This window comes from Canis lupus, chromosome 5 (genome assembly GCF_003254725.2).
Source record: "Canis lupus dingo isolate Sandy chromosome 5, ASM325472v2, whole genome shotgun sequence".
Classification (NCBI taxonomy): domain Eukaryota; kingdom Metazoa; phylum Chordata; class Mammalia; order Carnivora; family Canidae; genus Canis; species Canis lupus.
Window position 1 is genome coordinate 44,851,520 of NC_064247.1, and position 18,557 is coordinate 44,870,076.

The window sequence follows — 18,557 nt, forward strand, 5'->3', positions numbered from 1 at the left end:
CGGTGTCCAACGAATGATGAATGGATAAAGAAGATGTGGTTTATGTATACAATGGAATATTACTCAGCTATTAGAAATGACAAATACCCACCATTTGCTTCAACGTGGATGGAACTGGAGGGTATTATGCTGAGTGAAGTAAGTCAGTCGGAGAAGGACAAACATTATATGTTCTCATTCATTTGGGGAATATAAATAATAGTGAAAGGGAATATAAGGGAAGGGAGAAGAAATGTGTGGGCAATATCAGAAAGGGAGACAGAACATAAAGACTGCTAACTCTGGGAAACGAACTAGGGGTGGTAGAAGGGGAGGAGGGCGGGGGGTGGGAGTGAATGGGTGACGGGCACTGGGGGTTATTCTGTATGTTAGTAAATTGAACACCAATAAAAAATAAATTAAAAAAACTGTGTAAATATATACAGTTTATTGTCTATTAATTTTATGTAAATACAGTTGTTTACTCAAAAAAAGAAAATTTAAGAAAAACTTTTTAAGCAATACTTTGCCTATCACTGTAAACCTACAAATGAGTGAACTAACCTTAAAAAGTAATTGCAGGGGTGGCTGGTTGGCTCAGTTGGTTAAAAGTCTACCTTCACCTCAGGTCATTATCCTGGGGTCCTTGGGATCCAGCCCCGCTTCATGCTCCTTGCTTAGTCGGGAGCCTACTTCTCCCTCTCTGCAACAACCACCCCCTGCCCCGCTTGTGCGCTCTCTCTCATTATCTCTATCTCTCTCTATCAAATAAATAAATAAAATCTTTTTTTTAAAGGTAACTGTACAGTTTTTCATTGACTTATGATGGGTTACCTCCTGATAAACTCATTGTAAACTGGAAATATCCCAAGTTGAAATGCATTTAATACACCTAACCTACCAAATGTCATAGCTTAGCCCAGCCTACCTTAAACATGCCCAGAACATTTACACTAGCCTACAGTTGGGCAAAATCATCTAACACAAAACCCATCTTGTAATAAAATGTTGAACATCTCATGTAATTTACTGAATAGCATACAAGAGTTAAAGGAGACATTGAGAGAGAGAGAGAGAGAGAGAGAGAGAGAGAGAGGATGGTTTTAAGTGTATCAGTTGTTTACCCTCATGGTCATGTGGCTGACTAGGAACTGCCACTGCCCAACATCAAGAGGGGCTACATATCACCAGCCTGGGAAAAGATCAAAATTAAAAACTCTACTGAATGAGTATTGCTTTCATATCATTGTCATAAATCAAACCATTGTAAGTGGGTGACTGTAACTAGTTGGGTTGAGTTACCTATCTCAAGGCAGAAAGAATAATGGCATGCAACAAAGACACAGAGTTGTTATTTCTGATTTATTAGTGTTAGTTTTTTTAATCAGCCTGGTTGCCTTGAGAGTCTAAATCTAGGTGTAAGTAAAAAAGACTTTAAGGTGGGAGCCCTTGGGTGGCTCAGCTGGTTAAGCTGCCAACTCTTGGTCTCAGCTCAGGTCATGATCTTGGGATCTTGGGATCAAGTCCCGTATCGGGCTCTGTGCAGAGTCTGCTTCAGATTCTCTTTTGCTCTCCCTCCAGCTTGTTCTCTCTCTAATAAATAAATAAAATTTTAAAACAACAACAACAAAAAAAAAAACCTCTAAGGTGGAAGTTCGGGGTGGGGGGTGGTGGACAGGGGTAATTAATATTTCCCTGTCTTGCTTAAGCTATCCCATTCTGTCCAAAAACACCTGCTGCCTTCTATCTAAACCACTCCATCTTTTTTAAAGAATGTGGGGATGCGAAGAGAGTATTAATACTTAGATATGATCACTGCCTTCAGAAATACTGTAAGTGCTAAATATACTAATTAAAAATTACTATGGAGAAAGCATTGCTTTAGAAACTGCTAAATAGCATATATCTGAGAATTGAGATATCAATACAACATGAAAGAAATGGATCCAAATCTTTCATACATACACCACTAGTATTAAATGTGAGTTAAGATAGATTTTCAAGTTTCCTGAGATAGACTTCAGTATTACCTTAGTCCTAAAAGAAAACAATCAAGAAATAACATTTATAGGCCTTTTAACGTGTAAAGCAGTCTACTGGGCACTGTAATAGGGAATAATATTATTGTAGGAAGCACAGTAAATTAACACCAACACTTAAAATCAAGTCCTTCTGTTTATTTATGAGCCATAAGACCATTAGACAGGTAAGTTCTTTTTTGTGAGCCATGGTTTCCACAATCAACAAAGCAGAGAAAAATTCCTGCATCATCTTTATAAGGCTGTTATAAATATCAAAGACAATTACATAAAAGTATTTTTGAAAACTTTAAAGTGCTATAGATCCATAAAATACCATTTGGAATTAGCGTTGGAATGACTTAGCACTTTCAATTTTATTTAAATCTTTAAACAAAGCCAATGAAATGTTATTTTTTTAAAAAACCACATTATGCCTTTTAGGTGTTTTTCAAATATTAAAGGCTTTTATCAAAAGATTATGGAACAAATTGAAAAAATTGTGGTATTTTATGTCAGAAATATGCTTGTATGGTGTTATACTTTGAAGAACTCCCAAATTTTATAGTAAAAATAGAACTAAATAGAAAATAAGCACATCGTTCTTGACTGACACTTTTTAAAGGACAGAAAATTTAGTGATATTTTTCTTTTTTAAAAAGAAAGGTTAGGGACATCTGGGTGGCTCAGTGGTTGAGCGTCTACCTTCGGCCCAAGGCATGATTCTGGAGTACCAGGATTGAATCCCACATCAGGCTCCCTGCATGGAGCCTGCTTCTCCCTCTTGCCTGTGTCTCTGCCCCCCAACCCCCGCCTCTCATGAATAAATAAATAAATTTTTTTAAAAAAAGAAAGGTTAGAATTGCACTGTCTTACTATAGATGGTCTTGCCAATTCCATTTTTTTAAAAGATTTTATTTATTTATTCATGAGAGACACAGAGAGAGACAGAAAGGCAGAGACACAGCCAGAGGGAGAAGCAGGCTCCATGCAGGGAGCCCGATGTGGGACTCGATCCCTGGCCCCCAGGATCACACCCCAGGCTGAAGGCAGACACTAAACCGCTGAGCCACCCAAGGATCCCCTCATTTTTTCTAAATAGACTGGATAATTGTAGAATTGGGCTGATTACCAATTAGATTAACTACCTCGTTTCTCTATTACTTCACTGTTGTGTGCTCTGTTTAATCAATCTCCTTGTTAACTTCTTTATAATTTCAACATATACAAAGAAAATATATAGTATATATTCATAATCATGATTATATGTAATTTATATGTTTATTTTAGTAATTCATTATTTGTTTTTTTAAAGCATATCCATTTAGAAATTTCCCAAGGCACCCCAACAGATAACCCATTATGAAACTAATAATCAATCTAAAACTAATATTCAAATATCCTTCACAGGGGTAAGGAAACTACAGCCCACAGGCCAAATATACCTGTTTTTGTACAGCCTGTGAGCTAAGAATGGTTTCTTACATTACCAATGGTTTTTTAAAAAAAGGAAGAATGTCCCTACATGATAATTACATAATATTCAAATTTCAGTGTCCATAAACATAGTTATGCTTATTCATTTACATATTAACTATGACTACAAGGTTGTACGAAAGAGAGTTTGGCCTGAAAAGTCTAAAATATTTGCTATCTGACCCTTAAAGAAAAAATTTTCACTTAAAAAAAAAAAAAAAGAAAAAGAAAAAATTTTCAATCCCAGCTATTGGCCAGAAACATTTTGTACTCCCTACTGGTGGGAACTCAATGGGCAAAAAATACAGAATCCATATTAAATATATCATCATATTTCATTTTATAGCATATTTACAATTTACACAAACACCCTGAGAATCACTAATTTAATTTTTCAAACTACCTTATGAGGGAACTAATATCACCTACTTTCTAAGTGAGAAAGTGAGGCTCAGAGACAATGTAGTCCTTAAACTTGTCTGATGTCTTGTGCTTCCATGTTCATTGCTCATTTCATTATACCCAAGGTGTCTTATTATCACAAGACACTGTTACTGCTGCCATTTTATTATTTTATGTAGGGGATTAATTCCTTAGTGGCCACAACTAAAAAACAACTATAATCTGAAGCACCTTAACATTTCTATAAATCAGAACTTTAAAGAATTAGAGGATTATTTCAAATTACTTTTTCCTTGAAGAAAATATTAGATATTTCTCATATTTATGAGAGCATAATCTTTTCAGTTTGTGTGGAAACTGGAATACACAAGCCTCGTTATTTGTCAAAGTCAGCCTAAGAACTACTTTCATCTTCTAAAAGAAGTTTGAAGTATTTGTAAACATCAAACAACTACTCTAAATTTTGATAATTTAAAGCATAAGGATTAAAATGGTAATCAAACTTTTAAAATAAGGAGAGACATTGACTTAAACCAAACTTAAGAATTTCTGAAATTGGGACAGCTGGGTGGCTCATTTGGCTCATTGGTTGAGCTTCTGCCTTTGGTACAGGTTGTGATTCTGGAGCCCCGGGATCGAGTCTCACGTCAAGCTCCCCAGGGGGAGCTCACTTCTCCCTCTGCCTATGTCTCTGCCTTTCTGTGTGTGTCTCTCATGAATAAATAAATAAAATCTTTAAAAAAAAAAAAAGAATTTCCAAAATGCTTGAAAAATTTTTATGCAGCAAAGTATCTTATGCCTTGCCAACACACACTAATTCAGTGCCACAATTATTAATTTCTCTGTATGTGAACAAACTTTACTTAAAAGTGAAAATAGTAAAAACAAAACCAAAAAAAAAAGACTTCTCAAATTTTAAATTTGGCTTCTTTGCAAATTTCATCATATGGGCTATTTTCTGGTCAGAAGTAAGATATATATTTAGTACCAAAATTTCATTTTTGATAGCCACAGTGGTTTATAGAGAGAGCACATTCTATCCTCTGACCTTCAGTCAAATTATTTGTTCCCAGAATTATTTTTCTATGAATATATTAAAACTTCTCTAAGCAAAGATCTATGCTAAATTATTACAAGAATAACATCAAATGGATGCCACCCAAGGTCCTGACTGTGACATAAACTGAGAGCAAACTAGGGTGGACAAATGTGTACATAGGAATTGTTTAGAACAGTATTACTTTTGTATATCATTTGATCAAGTCATTTATTTTAAATAAATAAATTTTGTTACCCAAAAAGTCTACTTTACCAATCCCCCAAAGCTCAAAGACCAAATTAGTGTTACAGACTAGTCTCATCATCAGAATCACCTGGAGCCTTGTTAAAAATAGAGTCCTAGACTCTCCATGGAGAATTCAGTTGGTCTGGAGCTAAGGAACCTGTTTTCAGTAGGAGCCATAGATTGATTCTCCAAGCGTTAGCCCCAAACCAGTAGCATCAACATCCTCTGGAACTTGATAAAAATGCAAACTACTGGCTCCACTCCAGATCTTATGAATCAGGCCCAAGTGAAAAGTAATGACTAGATAAATCTCATCAAGGAGACAAGCTTAAGAAGCATTTTATAAAACTCAAAGTACTCTTCAGATATAAGATATTACCAAACAAATGAAAAATCAACAAAGATGAAAGGGAGAAAAGGAAAAAGAAAAGGAAAAGAAAAAAAAAGAAAAGGAAAAGAAGAATGCTAACTAAACAAATGAATCTTAGTATCTATCAAGTTAACAATATAACCACAGGGGTAGAGGAGGAGGGAATATCTTAATTAACTTTGGGACATAGTATTTTGATCACGTAACCTTCAGCTTTAGCAAAGGCAAAATGAGTGTACAAGAAATATTGTACTCAGGGGCACCTGAGTGGCTCAGCAGTTGAGCATCTGCCCTTGACTCAGGGCATGATGCCAGGGTCCTAGGATGGAGTCCCGCATGGGGATCCCCACAGGGAGCCTGCTTCTCCCTCTGTCTGTGTCTCTGCCTCTTTCTCTGTATCTCTCATGAATGAATGAATGAATGAATGATAAATAAATAAATAAATAAACAAAATCTTTAAAAAAAAAAAGATTTAAAAAAAGGAAATATTGTACTCTAGCTAGTACCCTTGTTTTTCACAGTGGTGTAAGTTAGCAATTCCAAAACTACTTTACATGTATTCTAGGACTAAGCAAATGGGTTATAAATTGTGGGAAGTGGAAGCCAGATTTCTTACTGCTGGGAAAATAGAGAAAAAAGAAAGAGGGAAAGGGAAGGAGAAGGATAAAGAGGAAGGAGAGGAGGAGAGGGGAGAAAAGAGGGAAGAAAGGAAGAAAAAAAGGAAAGCTGGAATGGATCCTATGGTTTTTGGACTATAATGGGAGACATTATGGGTGCCTGGGTAGCTCAGCTGGTTGAGCTGAGGTCATGAATAACAACTTGGTTTTGCTCAGGTCATGATCTCAGTGTCCTGAGATGGGGGCCAGCATCAGGTTCCTTGTTCAAGCAGAGAGTCTGCTTGAGATTCTCTCTCTCCCTCTGCTCCTCTTCCCCACTCTCAATCTCTCTCAAATAAATAAATAAATAAATAAATATTTTTTAAAATGGAGGATATTAGTAAGAATACATGCTTTTAATATATGTCTATACAGAGATATAGAAATATAGATTTGTGGATATGATACATACATATCATGTGTGTATTGTGTCCGAAATGTCTTGTAGTACTAGAGAGTAAGGAAATTCTCAAAAAAGAAAAAAAGGATGGGACACATCAAAAGGACATAGAGGCCAGTGAATAAGTTCCCAATGGCTAAATATGGGGCAATTTGAACAATAAAATTAAAAATGAGGGGATCCCTGGGTGGCTCAGCGGTTTAGCGCCTGCCTTTGGCCCAGGGCGCGATCCTGGAGTCCCGGGATCGAGTCCCGCGTCAGGCTCCCGGCATGGAGCCCGCTTCTCCCTCTGCCTGTGTCTCTGCCTCTCTCTCCTCTCTCTATGACTATCATGAATAAATAATAAAAAAAATTTTTTTTGAATGATAGCAACTGATTATAGCCCATAAAATAAAGAATCCACAAGTCCATCTGGTCGGGAAAGAAGGAAGGAGGAGGAGGGAAGGAGGATGGGAAGAGGAAGGAAGAAAATAAAGGAAGGAAAGAGAATGGAAAATGTACTTCTCACAGAGACAGCACTGTGGCCTCTACACACTAATGATACTAGCCCTAAAATGTTCTAATTTATATTGGGTACTTTTGTTTACTTTACAAATAATGTATTTTTCTTCTCTAAAATTATAGTCAGTTCTTTTCTATATTACCAATTTCTCTTCTCATTTTATTCATGTTTTCCTTTATATCCCTGAGCATGTGGAACATTGTAATAGCCACCCTTGCCTGCTAATTTTATTATCCCTCTCATTTCTGGACCTATTTCTATGGATTGATGTTTCTTTTCCTCCTGGCTAGGGGCTGTATTTTCCTGTTCTTTCATGTGTGTCACCATTTTTTACTAGATGTCAGACATTATGAATATGACATTTTCGAGTGTTGGACTGTATTGTTTTACTTTAAAGAATGTTGGATTTTGTTCTGGCAGTCAGGTAAGTTATCTGGGCACCAGTTTGAACCTTTCAAGCTTCTTAGAAGTTCTTTTGGAGATACAGTAGCCTTAAGGCTACTAAGGCTAATTTGGCCTCACTTTTAAAATGTGGCTATAATGAGGTTTTTACTGACTGTCATTTGATATTCAACAAATATCTCCAATCTGCTTGGTGGAAACTTTAATTATTCCTGGTCCTATGTAACTTTTGAGAATTGTTTAGCTTACAGTTCCTGGTGATCATTCTCTTCCTAGTGGTTCTTACTCAACTCAGTGTTTCTTACTCAACATCATGGGACAGATTAGTAATCAGTCAAAGAGTGAAGGGGACCCCAGTACTAATTCTGCATACTCCCTGCTTCAAGTCCTCTGCCTCACAAACTCAAGCCTCCTTAGGCTCTCTGAATTTCTATTTCTGTCTCCTTGATCCAGCATTATCACTGGGTTCTACTAGAGTTTCCCAGCCCTGTGCCAGGTTCTGGATATTGCCTTTAGTCCAGCAAATCTGAGTAATTCAGGATTCACTTTGTTTCCTTAGGTATCACAGTTCTGTTCTGCTTTTGTCCTGTAGCTTGAAACAGATGTTTCCCACATTTTATCACGTTCTCTGGTTATTTATGACAGAAGAGTCAGAAGAGTAATCCCAGACTGTATTATTCCCTCATAACCAGAAACCACTTTTGACTTTATATATTAGCTTCTGAAAATCTAATATATTCAAACAGTTCAAAACTTGGTTTTCTTTAAAGGAAGCAGTGGAATGGGGTGGTTACTTGATGGAATGTGTGATCTATGTCTTAAATAGGAGTTACTACAGCATGTTTATCAGCTGAGAGGAAAACTTGATGATATAAGAAAGAGAGATCATTGCAAAAGCAAAATCCTTGAGTAAGCTACAGGGGATGGGACTAAAAACACATGAGAAAGGATTCACTTTAGATTGGAACCCAGAGAACTCATCCATGATTAAAGAAGAGAAAAGAAACTGCATGGGCACTGATGTGAGCAGGCGTAGATGTCAGTGAGAAAAGCAATTATAAGAGAAGCTAACCTCCCCCTAATTTCCTGCTGCAAATCAAAAGCAAGGTCATTGGGGAGCGTCTTCGGCTCCCTCTCAGGGAAGCCAGCTGCCATGTTGTAAGGTATTCTATGGAGAAATCCACAGACAAGGAACTGAAGGAGACCTCCAGTCCCAGCCTGGGAAGAACCTTGTGAAAGACATTAAGGCAAGTGGCAGCTAATCTGCTCCTAGATTCCTGACCCACAGGGCCTGTGAGATGATAAATGATTGTTGTTAGAAGCCACTAAACTTGGGGTAGCTTATTATATAGCACAGAGAACCAAGGCAGATATTGGTACCTGGAAATGGGATGCTGCCATAGAAATACACCTGCAGAGACACCTGGGTGGCTCAGCGGTTGAGCTTGAGCGTCTGCCTTTGGCTCAGGGCATGATCCCGGGGTTCCAGGATCAAGTCCCACATCAAGCTCCCTGCATGGAGCCTGCTCCTCCCTCTGCCTGTGTCTCTGCCTCTCTCTCTGTGTGTCTCTCATGAATAAGTAAATAAAATCTTAAAAAAAAAATACACCTGCAAATGTGGGAGTGGCCCTAGAGTCTGGTGACGACAGAAGCTGGAACAATTGGAGAAGCATGATAAAGAAAGCCTCAACTGCCTTGAATAGACTGTGAGTGGAAATGTGGAGTTTGAGGACACTACCAGTGAGGGCACACAAGCAAGTGAGGAACACAGACTGGATCTTGGAGGAAAGAGAGTCTTACATATTGGCAGAAAGCTAAGCCACACATCTACAGTTCCCTGGGCAGCAGGAAATATATCTCCCGAACTGGTGGATCTGCTGCAGCAGACTGCCAAGTAGGTGGTGAAGGTGCCCCTTGTTTTCTTCTTGCCACAAGAAGAGATAGACCACTGAGCAAAGGACTGTCAAACAAAAGAAAACACGTCTTGAGAGTGGTGAGATGCCCAGCCTCTCCAGATGGCAAAGATGGCACCTCTAGGAAATGGCTCCCAAGCAAAGATCAAAGAGAAGGCAAAGAAGGGCTTATCTCTAAAAGATCTGTGGGCTTTTATCTAAAGGGGTAAACCCCCATGAGATTCACAGGAGGCTGTGTTGTCTTGTGAGAGAATGTGGCTAGCTCAGACTGAACGGGTACAGAATGAATCAAAGCCACTGGACTCCCAAAATTGTGCTGATGGAAGCATGCTGAGAACTCCTGCTCCTCCCCCTCACCCTGCTGCAGCAGAGATACCTCTGTCTTTCATGAAAAAGAAACTCAGGAGACAGAGCCGAGAAACATGGGGAATTATTTCTGAGGGTGAGGTAATAGAGGGAATAAGCCTAAAGTGAGGAAGAGGGGGAGATGGTCAAAGAGTGGGATCCCTGAAACTGAAATTACAGACAGCATTCTTACCAGTAGTGACAAGGTCTAGAGGAGGGCCATGAAAATGGGTGAACTAGGCAGAGTGAAGAAACAAGAACAAGGAAAGTAAAGCCTTCAAGAAATTGAAGATCATCCAAATGAATATGGAAATCACCAAGAATGCGGAGGGGGTAATAGTAAAGAGACAAAGTAAACTAGATGTTAGCAGTTACAAGAGTGCAAACTCCTTGGATGACTCTTAGTTATTCATCCACCTTGATTTCTCACGATTCCCCAGCTTTATAACCCAAGCATACTTAACTTTTTATAACCTCAAATGTCCAGATATGACTGTGGGACTTTGCAAATACTCCTCACTCAACCTGGCTCATTCCCTGACCCCTTGTAATCCAGGCAGATACTTCTAATACTCTGTATATGCTTTCACAAGTCTCTGTGTTCATTACATCACAGCATTTTCAAACTTTGTTATATTCTTTGTCTTTACTGTTAGCTCCAGGAGGACAAGGGCTGTGTCTGAGTGGTTCAACATGGTTCCCCACACTCAGCTCAGGGGCTGGTACACACAGGAGACATCTCACAATGGAAGAAAAGGATTTCTCTTCCAGGTCAAAGATAAAATGCCCTAAAGCAGTTCCAAAGTAGCACATTTCTATGGTATCTCTCCTTTGGATTCTCTGACAAACATTAATATCTGAGCTCAAACAATGCTTTCCCTTAAGGGACATATGTATAGGGCATTAAATCCCTTATAAACATTAGGTGTTAGTTCCTTTAAAAAATACTTATTTACACATGGAAGCATTTAAAAGATTGCCTCAAGAATTCTCTAATGTCTAGAGAAGGGGATTTTGATTAAAAACTCTTCTTACAGTAACTACCTTTATGCATTTTCCCTCTCATGGAAAGGAGGGAATTGTCCATTATACTGACCATCTCTTCTTCCTGATCTGAAAAGTCTTATTTAAATTATTTGGAGATACAGTGCCCAAAGATGTACACAACAGAATTCAAGACAGAAACAGTATGTAACAATTGGTAAAAATGGACAATTTAACCAAATCATACAAAGAAGAGAACAATTAATGTGGTAAAAAATTCTTAAAAAGGAAAAAAACCCACAAACTTTCTCAAATTGTATGCAATTATGATAAGTTTTCCTGTACTGATATATTTTTAGAAACCTGAGTTCAAAATAAAAGCAGGTTGGGGTACCTGGATGGCTCAGTCAGCTAAGTTCCTAACTCTTGATTTTGGTGCAAGTCATGATCTCAGAGTAGTGGGATGGAGCCCTGAGTCAGGCTCCCCACTAGGCATGGAGCCTGCTTAAGATTCTCTCTCTCCCTCTGTCCCTACCCCACGCCCCTCCTTGTCTAAAAAGAAAGAAAGAAGAAAGAAAGAAAGAAAGAAAGAAAGAAAGAAAGAAAGAAAGAAAGAAAGAAAAAAAAAACAATAAAAATAAAAAGCAGGTCAAAGAATCTGCTAAATTCATCATATGAGAAAGTTGAAAAATCTAGTTAATTTATCATAATTTTCTCATTTTTCTGGTTCTGACCCTTTAGATGAATAGACCAATGGCTACTTGTGTAGTCAAGTGAAGTGAAGTGAAAATTCTCAGTTCTAGCTAAGTTACTATGTAATTTTGTACTGTTCTGATATGTTCACGCGTATCTTTTCTGAAAATGCAGACCTCAAGACATAACTGTAATCTATACATAATAAAATTTAAATCCTTATACATAGTCACAGAGCTTTAACACCAAGCACATTGCCCTAGCTTGCCGATAACGTTTGAAATTTTCTTGAATAGGCACCCAGCAAGTTTCTGATCACCATCCAAAATATTTAGGTCATCATAGGAATGTGCTACATTGCAAATGAATTCTTTTCTCTGAGCTAAAATCTATTTTTCTCAATAAAGCAGGAAACGTCCTGCTCCAAACTTCAAATATATCTCCACCCAAAAGAGTACTTCCTTTCTTTCCTCATCAAAGTCAAAGTGAGCCTCCTTCATTTTAAGGCCAACCTTCCAACTGTGCTCTTTTTCTGGAACTTGCTTTTTTAAATATTCACTCTATCATAGACCTTCAAAGAGTCCTCTTCTACCTATCTTCAGACTTTCTCTCTCTGCTGGGTCATTATCTATAGACTAGAAACAAGCTTCTTCTTTTCCTATCCTTTAAATGTCCACCCTTGGCCATACATTACTAATTACTACTCTAATCTTTCCCACTTTACAACCTCAGCTACTTTGTGAGCCTCTAGAGATACACAGCTCAGTCATTTCTGTTGTGAACATGTATCTAGGTTTCCTGCTGCCCAGAATTTGTCTGGAAAATCTAGTATTTCATACAGCACAAATACTGGCAGCTAGGGGCACATTCTCACCAATCAAATAGTTCCATTTAGGACTCTGACCATAATGAGAATTGTACAAAGGAGGAGCTAGGAGGGGCTTCCAGAGTCATCTAGAATTCAGCTGCACCAGACATCCCCACCTAAGGCTTCCCAATAACCTTGCGCTCCCATAGCTTCACGTACCTACCTAACATACAATAGTAACCACTAAAACTGAAGCTATGTGCATATCTGCCCCCATCACTAACTAGCCTGTGATGCCTTCAAGGCAGAGATCATAACTATTCTTTTTTAATATATTTGCTTCCTTTAAATATTATTTTAATTTAAAATGTATTTAAATATATAATTAATTTAATTATTTTATTTAAAATACACGTAACATAAAATTTACCATTTTGAGTGTACAGCTCAGTGACAGTAGTACTTTCATGTTGTTGGGTAATCATCACCACCATCTAACTTCAGAACACTTCTCACCTTCCCAAACTAAAACTCTATACATATTTAAACAAGAACTCCCCATTACTCCTACCCCTAGTCCCTGGTAACCACCATTCTACCTTCTATCTTGACTCATGTTTATATGGGCAGTTTCTAGCACATCACTCCTTAATGGTATGATCTCAATAACTACAGAACTGAGGGAAATGAGTCTCTTTCTCCTTAAGCATCACATAAAAGAAGAAATTAGAAAAAATTTTAAAGAGCTAAAATTCACATGGAAATATATGTATTATCACTGGAGTTATTAGAAAACTTGAATGATGTATTAGCTGGAATTGTGAGTGTATGGCTATGAAAACTTCCATCTTGGCTCTCTAGCTAGCGCAAATATCAAGCACTTATATTTTTAAGCTAACAAAATCATCAAACATGAAAAAAAATTCCATGAAAAAGAAATGCATAACAAGCTTTCTCCTCCACTCAAATATCTAAGACCCCTGAGTTGAGTTCATATTTCTTTCAGAATATATGCCCATCCATAACTGCGGTGTCTTGCTACCTTAATCAACAAAACAATAAAAATAATCAACAGGAGGAGCAAAGAGAAACCTAATAGAGATGAATATTGCATGAAAAACTATATAAAACTGCCTTCTAGAAATGTACATATATACAAAATGAAATGTAGGGATAGGAGAGTTTTCATAATCCACTTCTATATATGGAAGGTCTTGCATTTAAAAAAAATGGGGTTGTAGAAATTTCCAAATTAATTTATTTGGTACTTACAAAACATATAAAAGATGGACCTTAAGGTCATAGGTCTTGAAAGGATTCTTAAATAATGACTCCATATAACAGATGAATAATTTCAAGTCCTCTTTCATCCAGCACTGTATGTTCCAGTTTGCACCTGAATTAAAAATAAACTATATTAAATCTGAAAAACATTCTGAACAACTCAGTGAAAGAGGAGAACTAAATTAAATTTACCAGTGTTCAGACACAACTTCCACTGCCTATTCCGAGAGAAAAAGAGCCAGCTCTAACCAGTGGTATGTATCTGTCCAAGTCACCTAGGCCCTTAGGCCCCTAGTTTCTTTTTGGTAAAGTAAAAGAAGTAAAGTCTCACACTTTTTTTTTAAATCTTGAACTACTTAAGGAGGACAAAGGCCTCAAAAGTCACATGCTTGCTTTCCAACAGAAAAGAACATATTCAATATCAAGGTACAAGTAAATGTGGAGTGATTTTTATGTATCTGCTTTAGCAATAAAGGCAGTGATTCAGATGTGAACTATATGATTCATATCTTAAATTCTTGCTATTGTATTATTATTGGCCCCAAATATAACTGATGCAAGTTTACTTCACTGTGCATGGAAAAACACACCTGATAATAAATTACTGGTGATTTGTAATTTAAAAGGCAAGAATAGCAACAACTACAAATAATGACTAACTTAAGACAACACTAACATATTTCCCCAAACCTGAGGATTTCTAGCTGGTAGGGATTTTACAAAACTGTTGAGCTCTTTTTTTTTTTTTTTTGTATTTTTTTTTATTGGAGTTCAATTTGCCAACATATAGCATAACACCCAATGCTCATTCCATCAAGTGCCCCCCTCTTATGAAGTAAACAGCATGCTTGGTAGAATAATCAGCTGAAATCTTCAGTAACTATCACATAATCCCTCACTTTCAGTTACAAAAACTTAAAATCATTAAGAAGTGGCTAGTTATGTAAGTTTTATGTGTAAAATTTAAATCTATAGCATCATAATCATTCCTCTTGAAAACTGAACAAAGTACTAACATTTTTGATCATTTCAAAACTCATCACGAAGACCCTGCCTTAAGTTCACTCTTGGTATATTTAATAATTGCTGAAGGCCAAGTTAAGTTCCCCTACAAATTAAAAAACTCACTTAAAATTAAATGAATTTTATTGATTAATGGCCATAGACTCAGTTGGAGACACTAGGAGTTACTACTACTAACTTGTTTTAAAACTCTAATTATGTATTTATGCTTTATTCTTATCCCCAAGCTGAATTTCAATAAATTGGAGTATTTCTTCCATCTAATTAGTAATGCTCAACCAAGGGCAGTTTGACCCTCAGGAGCATGGTAATGTTTGGAGATAACGTTTTGGGGAAGGAGCTACTGGCATCTAGTAGGTAGAAGCCAGGGATATTGCTAAACATCCTACAATGCACATAATAACCCCCCATAATCAAGAATTGTCTGGGCCAAAATGTTAATGTTGAGATTGAGAAATTCTGATTAACCCTTTATAGGAGTGCCATATTTATGTGTGCCTTTATTTTCATACTGTAGGTCTCTTTGTATTATTGAATCAATTGACTGCTCCATTAGCTTTTCCAGAAGGCTTGGGAATGATTTTGTGGTTTTGATTTCCAGATACAGAATTATTAATGGCACTAGCTACATTCAGTATGCAATATACTTAAACAGCAAAATCCTCTTGATTTAAAGTACATAATTGGCTAAAGAGAGATTTCTTGCTTGGACAAATATTATTTATAAGTACTTTAAAATTTAATTAATTCAACAGTTGAATTTTTTAAGATTTTATTTATTGAGAGAGGGAAAGGGAGAGAGAGAGAAAGAGAGAGAGAGAACACGAGCCAAGGATGAGGGAGGGGTAAGGGAAGAGAGAGAAGCAGACACCCTACTGATCCTGGCTCAATCTCAGGACCCTGGGATCATGACCCAAGGTGAAGGCAGATGCTTAACCGAGAGCTACCCAGGCACCCCAATATTCATGTTTTGAATATTTTATCTATCCAACAAAATAAGATGTGCTTTTTCTATTTTAAAGCAAATTCAGAAGATTACAAGAAATGGATTTAAAAGAGTTCCCTCATTGCATTTTTATAAGACGTAAAATAATTCAGGGCTCATTGGTTTATAATAATAACTTTATTACTAACATAAAATGATGATATGTGTTAAGAATCCCATCCATATGATATCTATTTCATACAGGATTCAGAGAATGAAAACATTTTGTTTAAAATAGTTAAATAATAGCTAATGCTTGGAACATTAAAATACTTACCTATTTGTTGAAAAACTAAAGAATTCACTGTTGAAACAAATGCCTTCCCTTCCATGTTGTCTGCATGGACAGAACAGTTTTTATCTTCCTTGCTCCAAAAGCAACAGTGGAAAGTTGTTTTGGAAGATAAATTAGAAATGTAGGTACTACTTGAATTTAATTTAGCTTCAACAACTGCCTCATAATGTTCATTCAAATTGGAAGTGTTCCTTGAGATTCCAGCAGGCAAAAGGAAGTCATAGGTTGTATTTGGTGGCATGCAAGACAACTTAAATCTCCAGGGAGTAATTGGATATGCCAAGTTAAATGCAGTTGTCAAATAAATGAATTCTGTTGGGATATTAAACAGATACATAGAAAAACAATCATTTTGACTAAGACGTAAATAGGAAGTAGCTAAGATTAAGCCATGTGTACTCAACAGTAATTATTTACCTTTCTAAGTGCTCAATCTGTGCATAATGCAGAGCTTCTATTACACAATGTGTTATACTTGAAAGGATCCATTAATTTATGGAGAAAAACCTTACTCTTTAACACTTCTTTTTGAAAATTCATGCTTCATTTTCCTCATTAATCTAGCATTCTATGTTTATATTTTAAATAAAAATATAGCAATTACTTTTTCTAAAAAAGATTATTCTAATAAACTTTCAGTAAAAGTGGAAATATCTAGATGTGCAATTTTATAAACAAATATTAAAGTATTGTTTTAATATTTCTTAAAGAAATAATACCAATATTTTAGCACGATGAGAGCTTTTAGAAAGGGTTTTTCTTCAACATCAATACAGTTGGATGATCTCTTGAATCTGCCCATGATCCTTAGATATATGACACTGTATAAGACATGTGCTTAATGCACTCTCCAAGAATCAATATACAATGACAGGAAAATTCTATTGCTTATTACAGACAATTTTCACTTTTTAGACATGTAAAAATTAAGAATAATTATATAATCTCGTACCCCAAAAAATTCTCAAAAGTGGTAGTTGGTTTTTAATAAGTAATTGTTTGAAAATAAAATAATAATTCTCAATAATTCTTTCTTTTCAAGCTACTCATACTATTCAACAGTGTGTTGCCTCATATACAAACCAACGTAGAATGAGAATTCTGAGAATTTAGCATGTATTTGCATGGAATGATAATTTTGAAGAATTAGAGTAAATTTAAGAAAATAGCAATTGAAAATAATTCACAAAAAATGTTTTAAATTATAAAAGTAATATATGTAAAAATACCTAAATATGTAAGTAATGACTGTTAAAGCTTGATTTCTAAACTTTTCCATAAAAATAAACTAACGTAAAAATGTACCAGATGCAAAAATTAAATCAAACGTGACTAACACAACTAATATTATTTTGCCCACACTGATAACAATTAGGTATCATAATATCACTAAAAGTGACTCTTCATTACAGTTGTGTTCCTTTGGACTTCATCTTTCTAACATATGCTTCTGAAATTATAACATCTCAATAAAAATAGGTTATTTCTTGGGTTTTGCAAAACTATGAATATTTGTTGGTATTAATTAAAAGCACATTTTCTAGGTGTACATGGAAGATTCAGTCCTCTGAACTGAAATGAGCCTAAAACCCTCAAAGTATTTGAAATTTTAAATGTAACAACAAATGTCACAGACATAGATATAGATGCCTACAAGAAGAAAGAACAGTATTCAGAACAAGGAAGACTTGTAGAGAAGCTCCTAAGAGTACTTTCAAATTGGATTAGCCAAGGAGATGCTTAGAATTAGGTGACCCAGAGGTGGACAGCTGCATTATCTCCCAATATGATTGCCAGATAAAATGGGTTTTGTTAAAAATAAATCGGTTTTGTTAAAAATATTTTTGTTAAAAATAACCTGTTTTAATTTTAAAAACTTGAAACATAACCTAAATTAGATGATTTGAGGGTTTTTTAAATCAGAGTATCTTTAGAATGCAGTAAGAAACAAGTGAGAATAGTATGCTCAAAAGTCATTGGCACTGGGTGACTAATTTCAAACAAGCATGCTATGGTTCACAGTAGTTAAAATAATGACATTTTAAAAAACCTCTGTAAGCTTTCTCTTGAGGATATATTCCTGCAATGGGTAGGAAGAAGTCTAGTACACACTTAATTCTTCTTCTAGTGGTATTCAAGATGGAAATTTTCAATGTAAACACCATTCCTTGATAATATCCCCTTATAGCATTATACTTGTCATTGTGTACCAGAGTTATAATATGGAATAGCACTTAAAACAGCATCTCCCTTCCATGTGAGAATAAATCCATTATTTTGTGTCATAGCCATATGTTTTAAATATTATCACCAAGTAAATTGCTTCTTGATATAGAAATTTAAAGCTTTACTACCAATCTGATATCTATATATACATTTGTAATTTAATGCTGCTACATTTACTAAATTAAAATTAAAACATTTAAGTGTCACTATATCTTATTTCTACACATGTGTAAAGGTGTTGGTGTGCGTACATAAATGTTCTGTACTATAAAAGAAAACAAAGTTAAATAACAGACAATGGGCAGGAAGAAAAAATTTGTAAAACATAATAAATTGTTAAGGGCTTATGATGATCAAGGTTATGTGTCAACTTGTCTAAGTCCATGGAACATTCGCTCATTTGGTCAAACATTAGTTTTTGTGTATCTGTGAGGACGTTGTGGATGACCTTAACATTAATATCAGTCTTTTCTTTCCTTTGGACTTTCCTTTCCTTTCCTTTTCTTCAGAT

At 36.0% G+C, this 18,557-nt stretch overlaps 1 protein-coding gene across 5 annotated transcripts in view; it reads right to left on the bottom strand.

Moving 5' to 3' along the window:
- The window catches only part of LEPR (leptin receptor), a 93,799-nt gene that overhangs the window by 51,132 nt on the left and 24,110 nt on the right, over window positions 1-18,557 (bottom strand). For all 5 annotated transcript variants that reach the window (XM_025427997.3, XM_025427999.3, XM_025428000.3 and 2 more), the window contains 2 exons: window positions 15,803-16,132; window positions 13,506-13,629 (listed from right to left, as the gene is read on the bottom strand). In XM_025427997.3, coding sequence (XP_025283782.1) covers window positions 13,506-13,629; window positions 15,803-16,132 — 454 coding nt within the window. The remainder of the gene's footprint in view (window positions 1-13,505; window positions 13,630-15,802; window positions 16,133-18,557) is intronic.